This window comes from Stegostoma tigrinum, chromosome 3, assembly GCF_030684315.1.
Source record: "Stegostoma tigrinum isolate sSteTig4 chromosome 3, sSteTig4.hap1, whole genome shotgun sequence".
NCBI classification, from domain to species: Eukaryota; Metazoa; Chordata; class Chondrichthyes; order Orectolobiformes; family Stegostomatidae; genus Stegostoma; species Stegostoma tigrinum.
Genome location: NC_081356.1, coordinates 15,453,089 through 15,475,257, shown reverse-complemented (window position 1 = coordinate 15,475,257; position 22,169 = coordinate 15,453,089). Strand labels below are relative to the sequence as shown.

Here is a 22,169-nt window from a genome sequence, read left to right as displayed (position 1 = left end):
TTGTGTGCAGAGTGCGGATGCTCTATGAAACAGTCTATGCTTGGAATCAGTGGTATAGAGGAGGCCACATCAGGAGCAGCGGATGTAGTAGACCAAGTTGATGGATGTGCAGGTGAACCCTTGTCTTATATGAAAGGTTTGTTCTGGGCCACGAATGGAGGTGAGGGGGTTGGTGTAGGGGCAAATGTAGCACTTCCTGTGGTTGCAGGGAAAGGTGCCGGGGCTAGTGGGGAGTGTGGACCGGACAAGGGAGTTGCAGAGGGAGCAGTCCCTTCGAAAGGCAGCTTAGGATGGGGAGGGAAATATTTCTTTGGTTGTGGGATCAGATTTTAGGTGGCTGAAGTGGCGGAGAATGAAATGTTGGCTATGGGAGTTGGTGGGATAATATGTGAGGACAAGATGGAATCTGTCTTTATTTTTGTTGGGGGAGGGGATGTGAGAGCAAAAGTGTGGGAAACGCAAGAGATGCGGTTGAAGTTATTTTCAATCACTGGAGGGGGGAAATGTTACGGTCCTTGAAATAGGAGGACATCTGGGTTGTTCGGGTGTGGAATGCCCCATCTCTAGAGCAGACATGGCAGAGGAAGTGGGAGTAGGGGATTGTATTCTTGCACAATGGTGGGTGAGAGGAGGTGTAGTCCAGGTAGCTGTGGGAGTCAGTGGGCTTGAAATAGATGTCAATTTCGAGGCCGTCACCAGACATGGAGATGGAGACGAAGAGGTCCAGGAAGGAGAGGGTGGTGTCGGAGATGGTTGAGTTGAATTTGAGGCTTGGGTTAAGAAGGCATTCAGCATGCTTGCCTTCATTGTTCAGACTTCTGAGTATAGGAGTTGGGACTTAATGTTGAGATTGTACAGGATGTTGGTGAGGCCACTTCTGGAGTATTGTGTAGATCTGGTCACGCTGTTGTAGGAAGGATATCATGAAACTGGAGAGGGTTCAGAAAAATGTTTACCAGGATGTTGCTGGAACTGGAGGATCTGAGTTATGAAAGTAGGCTGGGACTTTTTTCACTGAAGTGTTAGAGGTTGAAGGGTGACCATACAGAAGTTTATAAAAATCATGAGGGGTATAGATAAGTTGAGTACCAAAGATCTTTTCCCAAACATGGCGTAGTTCAAAACTAGTGGGCATATTTTTCAGTTTAGAGGGGAAAGATTTAAAGAGGACGCCGGCGCAACTTTTTTAACACAGAATGGTTCATGGATGAAATGAACCACCACATGAAATGGTGGGTGCAGGTTTAGTTACCATGTTTAAAAGACATTTGGACAAGTACTTGAGTAGGAAAGGTTTGGAGGTTTGAGTCAAATGCAGGCAGGTGGGACTTGTTTAGTTTGGGAACATGTTTGGAATGGACTAGTTGGACCAAAGGACCTGTTTCCATGCTGTATGACTCTGACTCTAAGAAGCTCCAAATTTCTTCAAACCAGTGATGTGATTCTGATGTGTATCCATTGTCATTATGTAGATAAATGCATTGACCAATTTGTCTATTCATCATTCTGCAAACAACAATGAAAGGAAAGCATATGATTAGTTTATAAGTGATACCTGTTATCCAGGTCTCTGGGAGAACTATTTGTTCTTTGAATTTTTTGGGATCTTGAATCTTATATGTCCATCCATCTGAGCAGGCAGGTAGGAAAACCTTAAAAACACTTTTTTTAAGTTCCCGGGAACATCTTTCATTATGTAGTTGTAACATTGTTTTATCTTTTCCAGATTGCTACAAGTGTTCCTCTGAACCCAATCAAGCAAGATGTGAAAAAGGATAAAATGCGTTATGTAGCAAATATCTTTCCTCACAAGGGTTATATCTGGAACTATGGAGCATTACCACAGGTTAAGAATGGTGAAAATGTGTAAACTGCTCCTCACTCACTCACTAACTTGTCAAACTGAAACAACATCTAAACCATAGAATCCCTACAGGCCACTTGACCCATCAGGTTCACACTGAACCTCCAAAGAACATCCCACTCAGACTCACCTCTGTACCCTATCCCTGTAACGCTGCATTTACCATGGCTAACCCACTTAAACTGCACATCCTTGGATGCTATCAGCAGTTGTCAAACCTGCACATCTTTGGGCTGTGGGAGGAAACCAGAGCACCTGGCTGAAACCACGCAAACACAGGGAGAACCTGCAAACTTTGCGCAGTCAGTTGCCTGTGGATGGAATCGAACCCTGGTCCCTGGTGCTGTGAGGCAGCAGTGCTGATCACTGAGCCACCTTATTGCTCCATTTAGGGCTAGAAAAGGTGCATGGATTATTGTGAAGACAAGATCACCACGCATGAATTTACATTATCAGCCGTGGAAATAATAGGAGCAGGAAATCTGCAATTCTCTTCCCTTTAGTTGAGGGGAGTGTCTATGGGGATCTGTACAATAAATGCTGCAGCTAGTGTGGTGCTAAACTATGCAGGCAGGAAAAGGCCAAGCTTGAACTTTGCGCTGTTTTGAGTTAATTTTGTTGTAATCGATACATGCCCCCCTCAACAAAAGGCAAAACAGTTGCAGATTTCCTGCTGCTGTTATTCCTGTGTAGGAATTCTATGGTTTAGATATTATCTCAGTTTGGCAGTTATTCTAATTGCTGTGCAAACTTACTCTTAATTCTGCAAAATGTCCTTAATGAAAGAGAACTCAGAACTCTGATTAACTGTGCAAGGTGGTACAATGATTGTGCATCAATGTGGGACATGCGAGAGTATGAAACTCCTGATGGATTTAACAATTTCCTCAGTGTGGGTGTTGGTTGTTCATTTCTAAAGATTATATTGGAGGATAATGTATCGTTAAGGAATGAAGAAGAAGCAAAATAAAAATGGTGGTCCAGTTATTTTTTGCCCCACTGTATTAGCCATCTTCTCTTCTATGTGTGAGCCTTATATTTGAGTATTTTAACACTTGAGAAGAAGAGGCACGTTTTTTTGGTTCCTTATCCATGCTTTATTTTGTTACTGCTAAATATGGATTGAATTCTTGGACCACCAATGAGTACAAAAAGATATGTTCTTCTAATTATCAAAAAGAGATTGGTTGCTGTCGCTGGCCCTATGAATCCAAAATTACTTTTCCCTGAAAATGAGAGGAATAGTATTGAGCAAAGTAAATTTAACAAAGATCTGAGAACAATGGAATTGCAGGAACTGGAGAGGCAGGCAGTGTATTAAGGCATAAATGATGAGCGAAGGGCTCTTGGAATCACTGCACAGAGAATGTAACAATGAGAGTGACTGACCTTTCTCTTTAAGTTACTGTTGTTTCAAACATTTGCACTGGAAAGAGTATTACACAATCACGCCAAATATAGGGAATTTCATGAAACACCCAAAAGCTGAAATCACTGGAGAATCTTAGCGGGTCTGGCAGTATCTGCATTGAGAAAACATAGTACTTTAAGTCCTGTGGCCCTTCTTCAGGACTTTGCTTTTTATTGACTCTTCTGTTTGAGCCACTCTACTTTTATGCCATGTCTTACAGAAGGAGGTAGTTTTCTGTTCCCTGGAATCACATTAAGCATCTTTCCATGTCTTTCGATCCATCAGAGATTTTGTCGTGCCTTACTGAAATTTCAGCCAATGATGTAAATAATTACAAAATCCGATCCAAAAAGGGAAAGTAATCAATACAAAACTCAAACCAGTTTTTTGGAGTAAGAGTATGAAAACAAAGTGTTGGGTAGTAAAGGATATTTAATAACCAAATTCATTGTATATCATCCTCAGATATCCAGTGATGTGTTGCATTCTGTGAATCCATCAGGTTATTCTATTAAAGCAAAACTAGAGTTGTACTCGAACATGTAATATGCTCATGGAAGAGCACGGTGTTTGGTTTCAGTCTTTAACATTCAAATGTGTTTTCCTGTCCCAGCAGACTTGGGAAGATCCCTGCCACAAGGATCCCTGTACAGGCTGTGGTGGTGATAATGATCCAATTGATGTCTGTGACATTGGATCAAGGGTTAGTTTTTTCAAAACAAGTTTGTTATGTAACCACAACTAATTTCCTGGAATCATTCTGGACCTGTATCCTAATGGATTTAATATGCAGCTGGGTGAAAAATGAGTAGACAATTTCACTGGTTAGTCAGCTCAATAGAAGCTTTCCCTCCTCTGTGTTAGAAGGTTGGAGGTTCAAGTTCCACTGCAGGAAATGTAACCCAGGTTGACATTTAAGTGCAGTGTTAAAGGAGTGCAGCATTTCTCTATGCCATCTTTTGGATAGAATTAGTGATGCAATGTGTACTTTTCAGGCTGGTGTGAAAAAAATCCCATTGCAGTATACTGAAGCACAACAAAGAAATTGCCCTGGTATCCAGATCATTATGTAACCTTCAACCAACGTCACTGAAACAAATTATCAAGTTATTTACCCCATTGATTTCTAGGAGGATTTAAAGCTTGAAAATGTGGCTGCCACATTCTTCCATTATAACAGGGACCACGCATCGAGTTTTTCTTGTTGTCAAATACTTTGGGATATCATAAGCCTCTGAAAGGTGCATTATAAATGTAAATTTTTTACATCATTTTTGGGAGTTATTCCTTTGAAAATGAATCTGAAAGCATATGTCTCTCATGGTAGACAGGGAATAGTCATAAAGAGATACAGCGAAAGCTTATTTGAAAACAACACTTGAAGTTTCATACTGAAAATTGAATGGTGAATTTTGGGGAAATTCGAGCCAGAAATTGAGACAGGGTAAGCAAGACCTGGAAGGGGAATAATGCTTAGCTAGACTTACAAAGAAACGGATGCACCATTGTGTTCTGTAACTGGCAAAATTTGCATCAGGCACTGCACAGGACAGTGTGCCAGTAATCAGTAAATGAATTACTTTAATGAGGCCATGTTTTATGTTTGAATGGCGTTCAGTCATTGGAGATGAAATCATAACTAGACTCTAATTGCAGTCACACATTTAGGGATTATGCAGGAGCAGCTACACTTCCCTAAACAATATTCAGTAGTGGATAATCCTATAAATTGTCACTATTTTCAAAAGTGAGTGAAGAGATTGGAGGAAAGTATTTTTCTCGAGTAGATTTATAAAAGGGGATTTGCGTTTGCTTTGTTTTCTTCTTTCCTTCCTTAGGCCACATGCTTTCTATTGCTGGGAGTTGAGTCTCCTCTGAGCCAATGCTGGAAGCTGCAAAAGAGGCTACATTATTAAACCACTTATAACTGATCAAATCCTCTTTTGCAAAATCCTCTTAAAGGTTTGTGTTTAAAGGCTCAGTAGAGTCATAAGGAAATTTCTGTACAAAAAAAGACTTCCAATTATTTTGTGCCTTTAAGAATGTCAGGATATCTAAAAGTGTTTGACAGTTAATTAATTACATTTGAAATACTGTCATTGCTATGGTCAATAGGAAGTGCAGGAGCCAAATTTATACAAAGCTGGAACCAAAAAAAAACAGTGATAGTTAACAAATAATCTATTTCAGTGATGTTGATAGAGGGACAAAAGTATGTGAGATCTCTCACTCCTCTAAGTAGCGCTGTGACATCTTTTATGTCCATTTGAGGGGGCTAATGGGCTTCAGCTTAATCAAAATTTTCATCCAAAAGACAGCCCCCCTCAGAACTGAAGTGATCACCTGGACCATGTGCTCAAGTCTCTGAAGTGAGCCTTAAATCTCAACCTTTTGATACAGATTTGAGCTTGCTACCATTAAGCCCAAGCTGGTGCCTAAATTACTGAGGTATTGAAGGTGTGACGTTTGATATCTGTTGACGCACTTGCATCTCTTTGTGTTAGTACTGATTTACTTTGTGAAAGGCACTGTGACCTGCTGCTTTCTTCAAAATGTCTAAGTATACTTCCTGATTGTTATAGAATCCAAGTTATGAAAGAATATATTGTAGAATATTGCAGATTGTATTTAATCCCTCACTCAAACTGTTGAGTGGACTGAAAGATGGCTCAAGCCTTCGAAGAGCAGTATTGATGAAACTTTACAGTAATATTGGACCAGAGGGACTGGTAAATAAAGGAGAGGCAAGGCATCTGTAAGATAGAACATTATGTTTGGAAGTGAGGTTGTTCATTCTAAAGTACAGGTGTTAAATTTGGAAAAGGAAGTTATGAAGGCATGAGGCACAAATTGCCTGAGGTGTATTTGGAAAATATATTAAAAGCATGACCATACATAAGTGAATTGTTGTCTTTAAAGAACTATTACACAACTTAGACGAATTATCTATTCTGTCAAGGTGCAAAAACTCAAAAAAGATCAGTCATCCTTGGGGAACAATGGAAGTTTATAATTGTGTAAAATTTAAAGAAAAGGCCTATGATGCCAGAACTAGCAGTAATTGTGAGGTTTTTAAGAGTAGAGCAAAGGAGGACCAAGAAACTGATAAGGAAATGGAGAATAGAATATGAATGCAATCTAGAAAAAAAGCATTAAAAATGAGCTGTAAAAGTCTCTATAAATATGTAAAAAGGAAACATTTGGCTAAAACAAACGTATTCAGTACAGAGAGAGTCAGGAGTATTTATAGTGGTGAATAAAGAAATAGCAGAGAAGCTGAATAGTTGCTTTGTGTCTGTTTTGACTTGCAAAGGTATGAGAAGTCTCTTAGAGTCAGTGACTAGGGAGAATGGGGAGTTAAAGGAAATTAGCATGGGTAGGAAGATTGTAAAACCTTCATTAGACCACAGCTGAAGTAATGTGTGCAGTTTTGGTCTCCTTATCACGGGAGATATATTATTGCCATCAAGGGAGGACAATAATGGCTCATCACCCTTGTTCCCAAAGTGGGAGAACAGACCTATCAAGAGAAATTGGTCAATCTGGGCTTGTGTTCTCTAGGATTTTGAAGAATAAGATGGGATCTCATTGAAAATTACAAAATACCAAAAGAAATAGACAGGATAGAAACAGCTAAGATGGTTCTTTTGGCTGGGGAGTCCAGAACCAGGGGACACAATTTAAATGTTCTGAGATTAGGATAATTTATTTTACGCTGAGGGCTGTGGACTTTTGGAATTCTTTACCACAGAGGGCCGTAGCGAGTTAGTCTTTGGGTACGTTTATGCCAGTGGCATGCAGAATTATGGAGTTGGGGTAGGTAAAAGGCATTGAAGCATTCAGTCAACCAAGATCACATTGAATTGCAAGGCGGGCTTGATAGTCTGAATGGCCTCCTCCTGTTTCTGTGTCCGAAAGATTAAAATTACAATGGGTTGAACAGTTAACTGGTAAATGAGGAAATCCACACTGGATAGACAGTAATACTGTTTAAACGACATTTTAATTCAACTGATTTTTTTTAAAAGAAGTATGCTTTGCAGTGGGCTATGGAACATTAATAATATGCAGTAGTCCAATATATATTTGGATATATGATTTACCCTTTGCACTTGGCAATCAGAAGTATGCAATTTCTCTTAAGTTGTGACCAATTCCTAGGCCATTTGTAGTGAGCCCAAGAATTGAACAGGAAATATTTAATGCTTTGCTGTTGGTTGTGATTCAAGATGTGATTTTCCTCAATTTTTGTAAGTTATAAGCTACCCAATAGATTTATGAACTGAGAATTGAACAGGTGAACAGAATTAATGATAAACTGTAAATTTACAACAATACAGTCACACCATCCTCAGAGTTGTTGACGTTACAGTGCATTATCATTATATTTGTGTTTGTGCATTTTAATACTTGTGCATTCTACTTGTATTTCTACCAGGTGTGTTCTTATGGTGATGTTATTCAAGTAAAAGTCTTGGGAGCTTTGGCTCTTATCGATGAAGGAGAAATGGATTGGAAAATCATTGCTATCAACCTTGAAGACCCTGAAGCACAAAAGTTTAATGGTAAATATTACTAGTGTACAATGTTTGTTGCTTCCAGGCTTTGGATTAATCTACTCTCTTTCAACAACCAATGTCCCTCTTTCGTTTTGCGGGAGGATTGAGGAGATAGGCAAATTATTCCAAACTGACACTCCTGGTAATAGAAATTTTGAAGGAATGATATGGTAATGCAATTATATGTAATTTACAAGACAAATCAGATAGGTTTGCAGTACTGCAATGCACTGTCAATGATTAACTAGCCAGCCTTCATCACTAATGACTGCAGGACCGATTGCTCTGTCACTGAAGGCTGGAATTTGGCTGATGCTATAAGGTTAAAGCCTAATGAATGGGTGTGGCCCAAGCTGGCAGGGTATTGGGAAATTGACATGTCTGAGCAGCAGGTTTCACACATTTGGGGGTTCTGTGAGTGCCATGTTCAGCAGATGGACTGTCTGGCCTGGAGTAATTTGTGTGCATCCATCATGGAGAGATTGTGGAATTTCTATCAAGCAAACAAAATCTCTAAGCGTTTGCATCTTGGTTCAGGAGCTCATACATCCGGTAATGATTTTCCACACTTGTCAGAAACCTAAGATGATAGCCATTCTGCCTTAGGCTGCAGTGCAATTTAAGTCTTCAGTTGAAGAAATAAGAAGAATTACGCTTAACTTATAACTGGAACAAAATGATTAAGGTCTTTTATTCATGTATTGGCCAGAACAGAGCTGAGAGTGGTAAACATGGTTGTTTCTCCTTGTAACTAAGTTCTCCAGTTAAATCAAGAAGTGCTGTCAATAAAGGTGGAGCATTCTTAAAAATAAATGGCAGGGTATTCTTTCCTTCTATTAATTGAAAACTAAAACACAAAGCCAACTTGCTATTCTGAAGAGAGAGAGTCTGTATGAAAAGAGTGATCTGTCCTTTCATTTTACAGGCAAACCTATTTGAATTTACCACAATAAGCTAATACTGATTTGGCCCCTGTAGTCTTTTAAGACTGCATATATTTACAGTTGATCACAAATATTTATGTTTTTTTCATTTTCACTAAAGTGTAAAAGAATGCAATCTGAAATAGTGATTTTGGTACTGTTCCTTAGGACTGTCTCTGCAAATGTAATTGCATTATGCAACGTCAGCATTAAACTTTAAATTACAGAGAATGATCGAAGTAATAACAACGAAACTGGAACATATGTAAAATGGTTTTCAGGAAGCCTTTTGCTCCTTTCAACCTCTTCCATATGTCATTATATCCTGATACTTGAGGACTGCAGCCAAAATTCATCAAAAGCCTTTAGATTGTGGTGTGTACCTCATTTGTTTTCAGTGCGAGCTGCACAAAGAAGTCTGTATAAGTATCCTGGGAATGTGATACAAGTGTTGTGTAGTACACATGGTTAGTGTGTGTTCAGCTGTCGCTAACCACAGCTGGTTTTCAAAGGCTGTACTGGCTGAATGATGTGAGATTTGTAATTGCAACCGTGGTAATTCTTCTTTCCAAGACTGATTGAAGTGAGGATTACATTTGGCCTGAACATGTCTGTTTATTTCTTCCAGTATGAAGCACTAAAATTAGGAATTCACACTTGAAGCACAAATAATGAAAGAAAAAGCTGGCATTTATATGCTCCCTTTCAGGGAGTTGGTTAGCTCAGTGGTTGGTGGGCCGGCACAGTGACGCTGACAGCATGGGTTCAGTTCCCACACCGTTTGAGGTTACTATGAAGGACTGTCCTTCTCAATCTCTCCCTTCACCTGAGATGTACTGACCCTCAGGTTAAACCACCACCGTTTGTCTCTCTCTCCAATGAGAGAGCAGCCCTCTGGTCCAGTAGGACGATGGCAACTTTGCTGCCTTTCAAATCTCAAGATATCTGTGTCCCACAGCTGACCGTTTGCTTTCAGATTGCAGTTGTAAACAAATTCAGCTACCCAACTTACACTCAAAGGTCTAATGCATAGGTGAGGAAAATCATCAAGTTTTATTTGATTGTTGTTGAGGGATAAGATCATATAGGGAACAAAATAATATCCCTACTTCTGTTGGAATAGCATCATTGAGACTGTTTGTCCAGTTGAATTAATGAAGAGGAGCACAGTGCACTGTCTCATTCCAAAAGATGGCAACCTTGGACGACTTTGATGTTACATCTAGATCATTGGGTTTAAAGTATGCCCTTCTAGTGTTTCAGCAAGGGCTTGAAACCAGGTCTAGAGACAAGGATATTATCACTAAATAAGGTGGTAGACTCTCAATAAATTAGGAAAATGAAGTTGATTGTGGTAAGTGTCTTCACAATAAGTATTAAGTTATAATGGTTATACAATTGTGTTTAATTGCTACTAATCAAATCAGGATTTTTCAGTTATTCACTACATTCTATCTGAGCACTAAATGTTTTTTCATCTTGAAGAACCATCATCCATAATAAAAATAAAGTGCTGTAAAAACTCAGCAGGTCTGGAGCATCTCTAGGGAGAGAAACAGAAATAATACTTTGAATTCTGTACGATTTAGTTGCAAAGAGCAGTCACATTGGTCACGAAACATTAAGCCTGAGTGGATCCAGTGGGAGGCTGAATGACTTGGCTTTGGAAGGATATTTGGGTGAGTCATGTGAGAACGTGGGCAAAATGTTGGGAGTAATTTGTTGCATTTTCAAACAGAGTTCTAGCAATCAAGATGAGATTCTGGCGAGCAATCAGCTATGAAGGGGAATTATTCCCTGTTGTCAGCCTCATTAACTCCAGTTCTTGCCTCATTAAAACATAATTCCCTATTCTGTCACCCAAAGCTAATGATCAACAGTTCTTGATGTGAAAATTGGTTTGGCTTAATGGTGGCTTCAGCTCGCTGCTTGCTCCTCTGTACTATCACGATGGACACCTCCCAATAACATCTCGGGCAATGGTAATTGGTTGCATTGGCCCTGTACCTCAGACACTGGCATTTGAGATGTGACAGCCTCCCTGCATTAGCATGGTGCATCTCTAATACACTTTTGTACTGAACTTCAGGATGTATTGGCACCGCTCATTCGAAATGCTACTGCAAGGTCAATTTCCATACAGGTACAGGGGCACATCTCTGGACTGCTCACTTGCCCTGTCAATGCTCACTCACTTTTAGATTAGATTAAATTCCCTACAGTGTGGAAACAGGCCCTTCAGCCCAACAGGTCCACACCGATGCTTGAAACATCCCACCCAGACCCATCCCCCTATAACCCACACATCCCTGAACACTATGGGCAATTTAGCATGGCCAATCTACCTAGCCCACACATCTTTGGACTGTGGGAGGAAACCCACTCAGACACAGGGAGAATGTGCAACTCCACACAGACAGTCGCCTGAGACTGGAATTGAACCCGGGTTCCTAGCGCTGTGAGGCTGTAGTGCTAACCACTGAGCCACCATGCCGCCCGGGTTTTAGCCTACCTGGATTCTCACAGCATTCCTACCTTGCCTTTTGCCCTTTGCCCCCCTCAGCCAGCACTTCCAGGCTCACTGTCTGTATTGCCTCGGGCATACTCAAAGCCAGAAAGCTTGTCATGATTGTCAGTAGCTCTCAGCCAAGTCAAAGGAGATACTGTTCACCTAGAGTTTCCCAGCGCAGTAAGTCAAGGACAGCCAGTAATAGCATTACAGAGGTTAGGCATCTACTCAGGATGGTCAGGGTAAAGATACTTACATTGTACACAGTGGCGTGCTGAATGTTAGCCAGACCACCACTAGTCTTGGCTCCTCCTTTCATTTTGTGGGCTGCCATCTCCTGGAAAGTAAGAGAGAGCCACGGCAAGGAAGATGAAAGTGATTGGCACAAATGTTTGTGTTGGTGCAGGTGGATGAAATGTGGTGAACTATTTTGACGGAGTGAGTAAGCAGCCCAGAGGGCACGCAGTCTCAATAGTGTGAGGGATTGAGGTGACAGAAAGAAAGGGAAGAAGTTGCATGCAGCTGTGAGAGTGGTAGAATGTGAACCCTGATGCGAAGTGGGTGCAGGAGCAGAGACAGAATGAGTGTGAGACAGCAGATAGTATTTTGCGAACAGAATGGAGAGTGCGGTACATTCTTCCACATGGGAAAGACTAGACAGACCTACATGACAACTTGGGACAAGGCTGCTATGGTCTGATAACTCAGCCCTGCTCATCCACCAGAACTTCAAGGGACCTGCTTACAAAGTTTACCATGTCTGCCACATCTGTGGCAAATGTTGGGAACAGTGCAGAGCAGCTCCGGACCGATTGCTTGTCTGGTCGTACGCTGTCCTTATAAACATAGCACCATTGGCATGAATCCCAGGCTGTCCAGTCACTGGCAAGTTCTTATAGCTCCAATGAATGTTCGAATCAGGCTAGCATTAGACAAGATTAGCATTTGGGGTGGCATGGTGGGTTAGTGGTTAGCACTGCTGCTTTACAGTGCCAGGGACCTAGGTTCGATTCCACCCTCGGGCGACTGTCTGTGTGGAGTTTGCACGTTCTGCCCCTGTCTACGTGGGTTTCCTCTGGGTGCTCCAGTTTCCTCCCACAGACCAAATGTGTGCAGGCTAGGTGGATTGGCCATGCTAAATTGCCCGTATTGTTCAGGGATATATAGATTAGGTGGGTTATAAGGGGATGGGTCTGGGTGGGATGCTCTGAGGGTCAGTGTGGACTTGTTGGGCTGAAGGCCCTGTTTCCACACAGTATGGATTCTACAATTCTGATTCATATTGAAGATGTGTGTAGTAAATGCATGGTAGATAGCTAATGAGACAAATAAAATATTGTAAGAAAACTCACTAGGTATCACAGACAGAACCCTCAGCCAAACTTGTAGAAACTGACACTTTGTCAAACTATGACAAGATTTCTCCTTGTGTTTCTCTCTCCACAGCTGCTGCCAGATCTGCTGAGTTTCTCCAGTAATTACTGTTTTAATTTCAAGTGTCTGGGATTTGCAATATCTTGCTTTTATTTGAATCATTATCATGTGACCGTATGAAGCCTTAGAGCAATGTCAGCTGAGATGAATCGGGCTATTTTGATGAATATGGTGCTGTAGTTGAGAAAAGTAAGGTAAATTCAAATGAAATTGTAGCAGCTAGAGACTATGCTTGAACCAGGGTGTCCCAAAGTGGGGTTAGGGACCATAAATGGGATTACAATCTGAATTTTTGAAGTTGTGAGCTATGAGACAACAGCTGTGGCCATGGAGCTCAGGATTAGCTATAACAGCGGTGTTCTTACTGTAACTGGCCCTGTTCTCATTGCAGTCTCACGGGGAAAAGGTTTGGGAAGCACTGGCCATCCCTTCAAAATCAGTTCTTTTCCAGCTAAACGGGGAGAGGTGATGGCCTAGTGGTTTTATTGCTGGACTGTTAAGGCAGAGACCCAGATAATGTTCTGGGGATCTATGACAGATGGTGGAATTTAAATTCAATGAAATATCTGACATTAAGTGTCTGACCATGAATCCATTGTCGATTGTTGGAAAAAGCCATCTGATTCACTAATCTCCTTTAGAGAAAGAAACTGCCATCCTTACCTGGTCTGGCCTATATGTGACTCCAGACCCACAGCAATCTGGTTGACTCTGAACTGCCCTCTGGGCAATTAGAGATGGGCAATAAATGCCTAGCCAGTGATGCCCTCATCCCATGAATGAATAAGAAAAAAAACATCCAATTCAGCCTAGCCCATGCACCTCTGGACTAAAAGTAGGGCAGATGAATAGCAAATTTTAAAGCCAGGGACACACATCCTTGAAGACCCCAGACCCAACCTAATGACATAAATCAAGGCCCAAGTGCCTGTGATAAACTTGCCAATACTGAAAAACACTGTCATTCATAACAACTCATATATCACTTCCTTCAACTACATAAAATCTTACCAGAACAAATGTTTAATTCAAATACAGAATCCTTTGTAATAGCAAACAATGACATTCTTCGTCCCACTTCAAAAAACTTTAACATTTGGAGTTGACAACCAAACCGAAATGGCAAACATCCTACCATAATAATAGATAGTTGTAAAATTAGTCACTCAGCAATAATTCAGTAATGGGCGACCTCAGGGTTACGTCAACACATGGGCAGATAGTAAACAATGATCTTAAGCCCTCCAGATATGTTTCTTTTAAGATTTAAAGGGCAGTTATTTTCAATGCCCTGACAGTTCCCTTTGATAGTTATTTATGACAGATGCACTTAACACTTTGTGTTTCCTCTTAATAGTTGTTTTTGACAACTGTGTTGACTTTTTCAATAAGCTTATCAATTAATATTGTGCACTTCATACACACACTCATGCCTACTTTTAACAATCCCACAGGGCACCTTACCTCCCCAGATGGCATCTGGTAGTCCCAAAGCTGTCCCAGGATCATATCCAAAGGAGTACCTTCCCTTACCGAAAGAATAGCTGGGCTATCCAAAGAAACGGACATAATTTAGATTCTTTGTTTTTATTAGATATACACTGCATACTTTGGATTTCATGCTCTGAAGCTACAAAAATCTGATTTGAGTGGAGATATTTGATGGATTAAATAGCTAGCTACATCTAGGAGCTACACACGTGACAAACATGATCTTTCCCCATTCCTGTTTCTGTGAAAAGGCTAAAATTGTATCAGAGATAATGGGAACTGCAGATGCTGGAGAATCCAAGATAATAAAGTGTGAAGCTGGATCATCAGAGCAAGGGCCTAGGCCCGAAACGTCAGCTTTTGTGCTCCTGACATGCTGCCTGGCCTGCTGTGTTCATCCAGCTTCACACTTTATTATCTGTGAAAAGGCTGCCTGCCATGGTGAAAGTCTAGGCCAGGCCAAAATATCAACAAACTGTCAGAACTGGTGTGGAAATGGCAGAACAACTAAGTATGAGGTTATATATTTAAGAGGAGGAGTAAGTATCTACCAATTAGAAAATAGTCTGAATTGGACAAATGCATTCTTATTGCGATTAAAACAACATTTGACATGGCAACAGAGGTCTAAAGAAGACAAATGTCATGTACTAGTTGTACCAGAACATCTTAGGTTATATAGAGACTGTTCAACAAATGAAGGTTTAGTCATCATTATACTCTTCACGGTTATGCTTGTTACTCAGAAATACAATTTGTCACATGGCTATGAACTGTATTACTGCATAGCCATCTCATTAGAAAGCTAGCCCAGACGCCAGTTGGAATAAATACTTTCCATTGTAAGGCTAATCAAGCTCCTACTGTGCCTGTGTTCAATGATCATGTCCTGTTAACAAAGCAAACAAGTTCATGTTTGCAATTATTTCTCTGCAGCTTTAGAGTTTCTACTTTACATACATTACCATTATGTTACTTGAATAAATAAATGACTTCTATTATCTCTTCTAGGTCTGTGAAGTTCAGAATGAAACTTATATTTAATATACTTTAACTCTTAAAATGCCTCAGCCAAGTGTCATCCCTGTTTCTAGCTCCCAACATACCTTATGTCGTTACGCCCGTCCATGTATCTATCCATTTTTTAAAATTAATTTCTGTTCCTTTGTGCACCTTTGGGAATGAAGGGATACATATACACAAATCGTAGTAACATAAATGATGAACAAAGTTAAAACAAAGTGCAATAGTTAATTTCTGGAAGAGTAGAATTCAAGTTGAAGGCAATTCTGTTCGATTTATAGAGTCCCTAAGTTGCATACTTCTGCATGTTACAATATAGTGATGTAGAAGCAGTTGTAAAAATGCAAAACAGGTTTATGACAATGATACAAGACCAGCAGTGCGACTAAGGAGAAGGGTGGGCAGGCAGTGACTGTGCGGCTTAGGAGGGAAAGTTGGTGCCTCCACCTTCTCAGTTTCTTTGCAAACCACATTATGGCATGGGCAGTGTAATTGGCCACTTTGTTTCAAGAAGTTCTCTGTTGGTGCTTTTTTGAAAATGATAGACTGCTGTTTTTGGCACCTGCCTGCCCTAAATATTAGGTGTACTGGGTCAGGGGTAGGCAAGAAAGATGGTGAGTTAATCATCCTTCACACTTTACCTGCTTCCCTGCCAAAAAAATGCTCAGTGGTGGAGCCATAAAATGCAGCCCATGGTGCTAGGGAGCCAAAGTCAAGAGAGAGGGCTTGCATGAAATGAGAAGATTGACACTGTCTACGCTGTAAAGTCTGTGTTATTCTATAGAAAAAGAGAAAAGAAATCTAACAGGAGTGTTCTGACCTGGAGGTGACATAGGGCCACTGAAATCATTCTAATTCATAACGCCAATTACATTTATTGTACTGACATGTAGGATCTCTCGGGTTAGCAGACATACTGGTATGTGAGTTTAATTATTATGAGTTCAGTAATACAGCCCACAAACGTTGGATGAACATTGAACATAGCAAAGTACAACACAGTACAGGCCCTTCGACCCACGATGTTATGCCGTGGAATAATCCTTGAAAAGAAGGTCCACTGTATGTTGCAGTAAGCACGTGCAACATGATGATTGCCCCATTTGTACTTAAAATGTAAATTTTTTTAGAAACCCCGCTCAGAATTTCTGGTGTAGGTGGGACTAGAACCCAGGATTTCTAGCTCAAAGGTAGGGATTCTACCACTGTGCCACAAGAGCACTCCCCCTGTTACTGGGAATCACTACATGAATGTGCAGTGTAAACTATTCAGTATTGGGTGTAAATAGCTGATTAATTTGTGTGCTTATTTCAATTTGTAAGTAATGTTTAAGTGTGATCTCTACTTTTGTTTAAACAAATTGCGATCAATGTCAAATCAGGACTCTGGATTGTAATTTTTTTTAGAATTTGAAGGCAAGATATCTTTAAACTGAGGGCAGTGACTTCACAGATTCATCCAGTTTGTACATTCTGTTGAAGTTGAGATCATAGGATTCACACTCTTGTGTCACTGGTCTGGCCAAGCACTGACTTGTCGAGATTGACATGTGATTCTTTGTCTCTAGAGTTCTCAAATTTTGTTGATGAACAATGAAACCTTACAGAATGTCAAGCAAGCTGCTATTGATTTTATGATTAGTTCTAGCTGCGAATCAAATTTGTTCGGCACTCGCTTGCACTGCCCACCGAGAAAACAATTTGGCCTCACTATCTTTGGCATGTCAACATTGGTGTTTCTTTGTCAGTGACCTCAATTTAATATTATCTGGAATGGGGCTTTTTTTAATGACAAGAATTCATGCATGTTCATACATTCTTGAACATGACTTTTTCAATGTCTTTTTCAGTAGATGTTCTTACTGTTATTATGCCTGCATCATGAAAATGTTGCTTTTATTCTGAATGACGTTTTTGACTTACAACCCACAGACATTGACGATGTCCAAAAATATAAACCAGGTTACTTGGAAGCCACATTGACTTGGTTTAAATTATACAAGGTTCCTGATGGGAAGCCAGAAAACCAATTGGGTTTCAATGGAGAATTTAAAGATCGGGTATGCTTTTAATGCTTTACGCTAAATACAGTGCCATTTGCATCTTCTACAGTTCATGTTAATCTTCATGGAGGTGGGCTGCTGACTGGGAAGCTCGTGGTGTTAGGATGGATGTAGTGGTCATGTTTGATCTCCATGTTAACAGTGCTTATCTGTACTACTTCTGTGCTGCAGCATAGGACATTCATTTCACTGCAGAGACATTAACGTTTTTACATTTCCTTGAAAAGAAAAAAGCCTTGTGTTTATGTAGCACCTTAATAACTTAAAGATGTCCTAGTCCTTTACAGCTAATGAAGTGCTTTGGAGTTGTGTTTCCTGCTTTAAAATAGGATCAACAGCAGTCAAGTTACACACAGCAACCTGTCAGAAAAAGAAATGTGTTCTACTTCAACAAAATGCATGTATTCTTTTACTAATTTTCAGGAAGGTTTCCTCTGTATGCTACTATTAATGCTGCCCAATGTCTACTCGATCTGTTAGTGGGACGAGTCAGAGTCACAATGGGCTCTCTGGAACCTACTGAGAGACCCAGGTGTAGTCTCAGTTTAATGTCCCATCCGAAAGACAGCACTTCCTCAGTATTACACTGAAGTTTCACTTTAGATTTTTATCCTGAAGTCTTGGCGTGGAACTTGAAATCACAACCTCTGCCTCAGACGTGAGATTGTCACACAGGCACAAATATAGAAATTGCTGGAAAAGCTCAGCAGGCCTGGCAGCATCTGTGGAGAGAAATCAAAGTTTATATTTCAGGTCAAATGACCCATCCTGAGAACTGTTCTGAGGAAGGGTCACTGGACCCGAAACACAAACTCTGAATTCTCTCCACAGATGCTGCCAGACCTGCTGAGCTTTTCCAGCAATTTCTATTTTTGTCTCTGATTTACAGCATCCTCAGTCCTTTTGTTTGTTATGCACTGAGGCTCAACTGACACACAGAGAAACTTAAAGCAGAATTAACAGAACTGAGTTAATTTATGATTTTTCTGCTCTATGAATTGATATTATGTGTAGTGATATACTGCAGTGGAGTTTTTCATGTGAATCCTGATTTTCTGTCTAATTCCCTAAAATATACCATTTTGTTCTTGTTTAAAACCCAGCTCCAAACTGATTCATAATTTGCATCCCCACCCCCCAACCTGTCCAGAGTAGAATCGACAGCCTAATTTGGTGGTTGCCCTGCTGAACTGAAATTGTTAGGAATGTCTCCTAGTTTTTTATTGTCTTTCAATATGTTAAGTTCTGATAGCTGATCTGAAAATTGCGTTAAATTCCTCAAGTAACTATTAAGTTTTAAATCTAAAGCATACTTTACAATAATGCCTGACTGTGGGGGAATAAAAATACCAAAAGATCTTGAGAAGTGACTGTGTTGTTGCAAGTTTACATTTACTAGACCTACCAATGATATTTCTCTTTCTGGTATCAAAATAGTGCATTCCAATGTGAGTGAGGCCCCTAGAAAAAGAAGTGCCGGTGAGAGGTAGCAGCAGTTCTACTTCTTTGTCATATACGCTTGAACATGCCTGGCATCTATTAGTCTGCTAATGTTGACCCACAATAGTTTTTGAAAATGGGTGTAACTCTGGGATAATCTACCAAATTACCAGATTTTAAGGTCTGTTAAGCTTTACAGAACAGTCTAGCAGGACCACCAATGTGTGCACTCTGGAACCCATTGAAAAACACCTCAATTTGTGGTATTCAGAGCAGTTGCAATCACTTGAAATTGCAGTGCTGTTGCAATCATCAATATCAGCTACAGTTCCAGTATTCATTGTTATTGGGATCACAACATCAAGCCATGAATTGCAACAGACCCTGCATTTCTGTAGCATGGTGTGTCACACCTGTAAATTGAACAGAAAATAAGAAAATAGGCTGACAGAAGAAAGGTTGCAGAATGTTTCTAAGGATAGGGGTAAAGGCGATTGTGGGTTGTGAAGGTGGAAGCAGGAGGTACTGTAACTAGAAAACTGTGTTCTTTTATTCTGTAATTTTTTAAACAGCTATTTCCTTTAACACCATAGGAATTTAGTAATGTAGCGTATGTCAAATTAGAGGTTGTAATGATTTAATTTTTTTGTGAAATGGAAAATCCTACAGCTTTTACGTTGATTGCTGCAGGAGCTCATGTTTCACTTGAAGTCGCCTTACTTAGCGCAACAATTTTCAAAATTGCAACACCTTTAAGCAAGGAGTTACCGTATATGTTCCGAGAAGTCACATTATAAAAAATGGCAGTTACTGGAAAACAAGTTTTCACAATTCTGCAACTTTGATTTTTTTTCCCCCTCATTTCCTTTGCAAGTGTAAATGTTAAATGAAAACATATTTTCTTGTGCATTACCAGTTGCAAATAACTCAAAACTAAACCAGTGAAAAAAGTCATTTTGAATTTTGTTGATACTAAGACGCAGAGGAATCTGGATGTCCGCCTGTACGAATCAGAAATGGTTAATATGCAGGTACAGGAAGTAATTGGGAAAGCTAATGTCATGTCACGACCAGACCCTGAACAGTTCCAAACAGATACCCCAACTCATTAAACAAGCAGGTGAGGAGGAATGAGCTGCCTACCATTTTTTTATTCATCTGCTCTCTTGGTTGATGGCAACAAAATGAATTTAAAAAGGATCCCTCCCTTGTAGACGCCTTTATACATGTAGAAAAGTACAATGTAGATCCAGGCTCTTCAACCCACTACATCTTCGCCAATCTTGATGCCAATCTAAACTAATCCCATCTGCCTGCATGTAGTCTATATCCCTCTATTCCCTGCCTGTCATTGTGTCTGTTTAATTGCCTCTTAAACATCGCCATCGTATTTGCTTCTAACATCTCCTCTGGCAGCATGTGCATTACACATCTCCTTTAAACATGTTTGCTGTCACCTTAAACCAATGCCTCCTAGTATTTAATATTTCCACCCTGGGGAGAAAAGACTGACTATTCATCCTATCCAGGCCGCTCATAATTATATATACTTACATTGGGTCACCCCTCAGCCGCCAGTGCTCTAGCAAAATGATCCAAGCTTGTCCAATCTCTCCTTATAGCTAACATACTTGTTTCGATGCAACATCCTGGTAAACCTCTTTCACATGCTGTCCAAAACTTGCACATCCTTCCTATAGCATGGCAACTAGAACTGCACCTAATACTCCAAATGTGGCTTAACTAAAGTTTTATACACCTGCAAAATGACTTAACAACTTGTATAATCAGTGCCTCGATTGATAAAAGACAACTATGCCGGCATCTTCGTGATCACACTATCCACTTGTTTTGCCACCATCAGGGAGCTATGAACTTGCATCCCAAAATCATTTTGTATGTCAGTGCTCCTGCCACTTACTGTGTACTTTGCTGTTGCATTTGACTTCCCAAAATGCATCACCTCATGCTTGTCCAGATTAAACTCCATCTGCCGTTTCTCTACCCAACTTTCCAACTGATTTATGTCTTGCTGTATTCTTTGACAACCTTCCTCACTAATCATCACTCCACCAATTTTTGTGTCATCTGCAAGCTTACTAATCAGACCATCTATATTTTCATCCAGATCATTTATAAATATTGCAAGTAACTGAGGTCTCAGTACTGATCCTGGCAGAATACCACTGGTCACAGACCTCCACTCAAAAGAATCACCGCTCCACAACTACCCTTTGTCTTCTATGATTAAACCAATTTTGTATCCAATTTACCAGCTTATCATGGATTCCATGTAGACAACATCCACTGCCCTGCAGTTATCAATCATGTTTGTCATTTCCAAAAAAAATCAAATTTGTGAGATAAGACCTACCCCGCCCAAAGCAATGCTGACAGTCCCTAATGAGTCGATTCTTTTCCAAATGCAAGTAAAGCCTATACCGAAGGACCCTCTCCAGTTATTTCCCTACCACTGATGTAAGGCTCACCGGCCTATAATTTCCTGGGTTACCCCTGTTGCTCTTAAATAAAAAGCTATATCAGCTGTTCTCCAGTCTTTTAGGACTTCACCCTTGACTAAAGAGGATGTAAAAAGCTCTGTCAAAGTCCCAGCAATCTCCTCCCTTGCCTTGCTCAGTATCCTGAAATCATTAATGTTCTTCTCCAGACCAAGGAGGCTTTTTTACCATTAACTAAAGAGTGAGTTTACTGGTAACTAAACAAAAAAAGAAATAACACAACACACATACACAAATTAGGAATAAGAAGTAAATCCAAAAGCAATGAGCTTTCAAAGATGTACAGATCAGTCTCTCTGGGTCAATTGTGAAGATAGTACTATGATGATAATTGAACAGTTGATTTCAGGATTATTGGCTTTTGTGGTTAGTTAAAATTATTTTGTCCTATTTCTTGTTGATGGTGATTGGCTGGCAGCATGTGTAGGAATATTCCTTCTTGTTCTGTTTCCTTCTTACTGAGTAGTGAGCAAGAGAGTCCTTTTAACTCTCAACACAAAGGTGATTCTTTAACTGTGACTGCCATAGTAGGCTAGTACCAAAACCCCCAGCTGGTACTCATGGACCTGTTCATTGGCACATCTTTGTTCACTATCTGTCACAGACCAGGCTTGCAGTTGGATTTTAGTTCTATCTTTGTATATTCCTAGAGGCAGGAAATGCACAAAATTTCTGGAAAACGTAGTTTTGCACCGAAAGTGTGAGGGGAAAGGGTAGGTTAGTGGAGAGAGAGCTAGTCAGCCCACTCAATCTCTCTCTTAGTTATGTCACTGTCTCTGTTTGAAGTTTCCCTGCCATTCTAAACGTGTGATGTTCCATGGGTCTCTCAGAGCTTTGCCAGACTGAATTTACATTTGCAGTCTTTTATTTGCCTGTAGGGGTAGAATTCTTAAAACAAAACATTTTAGAATTAAGATTTTAAAACTGTCCATA

The 22,169-nt window shown here is 40.2% G+C and overlaps 1 protein-coding gene across 4 annotated transcripts in view; it reads left to right on the top strand.

Annotated features, from left to right (window-relative positions):
- The window catches only part of LOC125451257 (inorganic pyrophosphatase-like), a 63,947-nt gene that overhangs the window by 23,175 nt on the left and 18,603 nt on the right, over nucleotides 1-22,169 (top strand). For all 4 annotated transcript variants that reach the window (XM_059643474.1, XM_059643472.1, XM_059643478.1 and 1 more), the window contains 4 exons: nucleotides 1,727-1,846; nucleotides 3,892-3,978; nucleotides 7,714-7,840; nucleotides 17,147-17,274. In XM_059643474.1, the coding sequence (XP_059499457.1) occupies nucleotides 1,727-1,846; nucleotides 3,892-3,978; nucleotides 7,714-7,840; nucleotides 17,147-17,274 (462 nt within the window). The remainder of the gene's footprint in view (nucleotides 1-1,726; nucleotides 1,847-3,891; nucleotides 3,979-7,713; nucleotides 7,841-17,146; nucleotides 17,275-22,169) is intronic.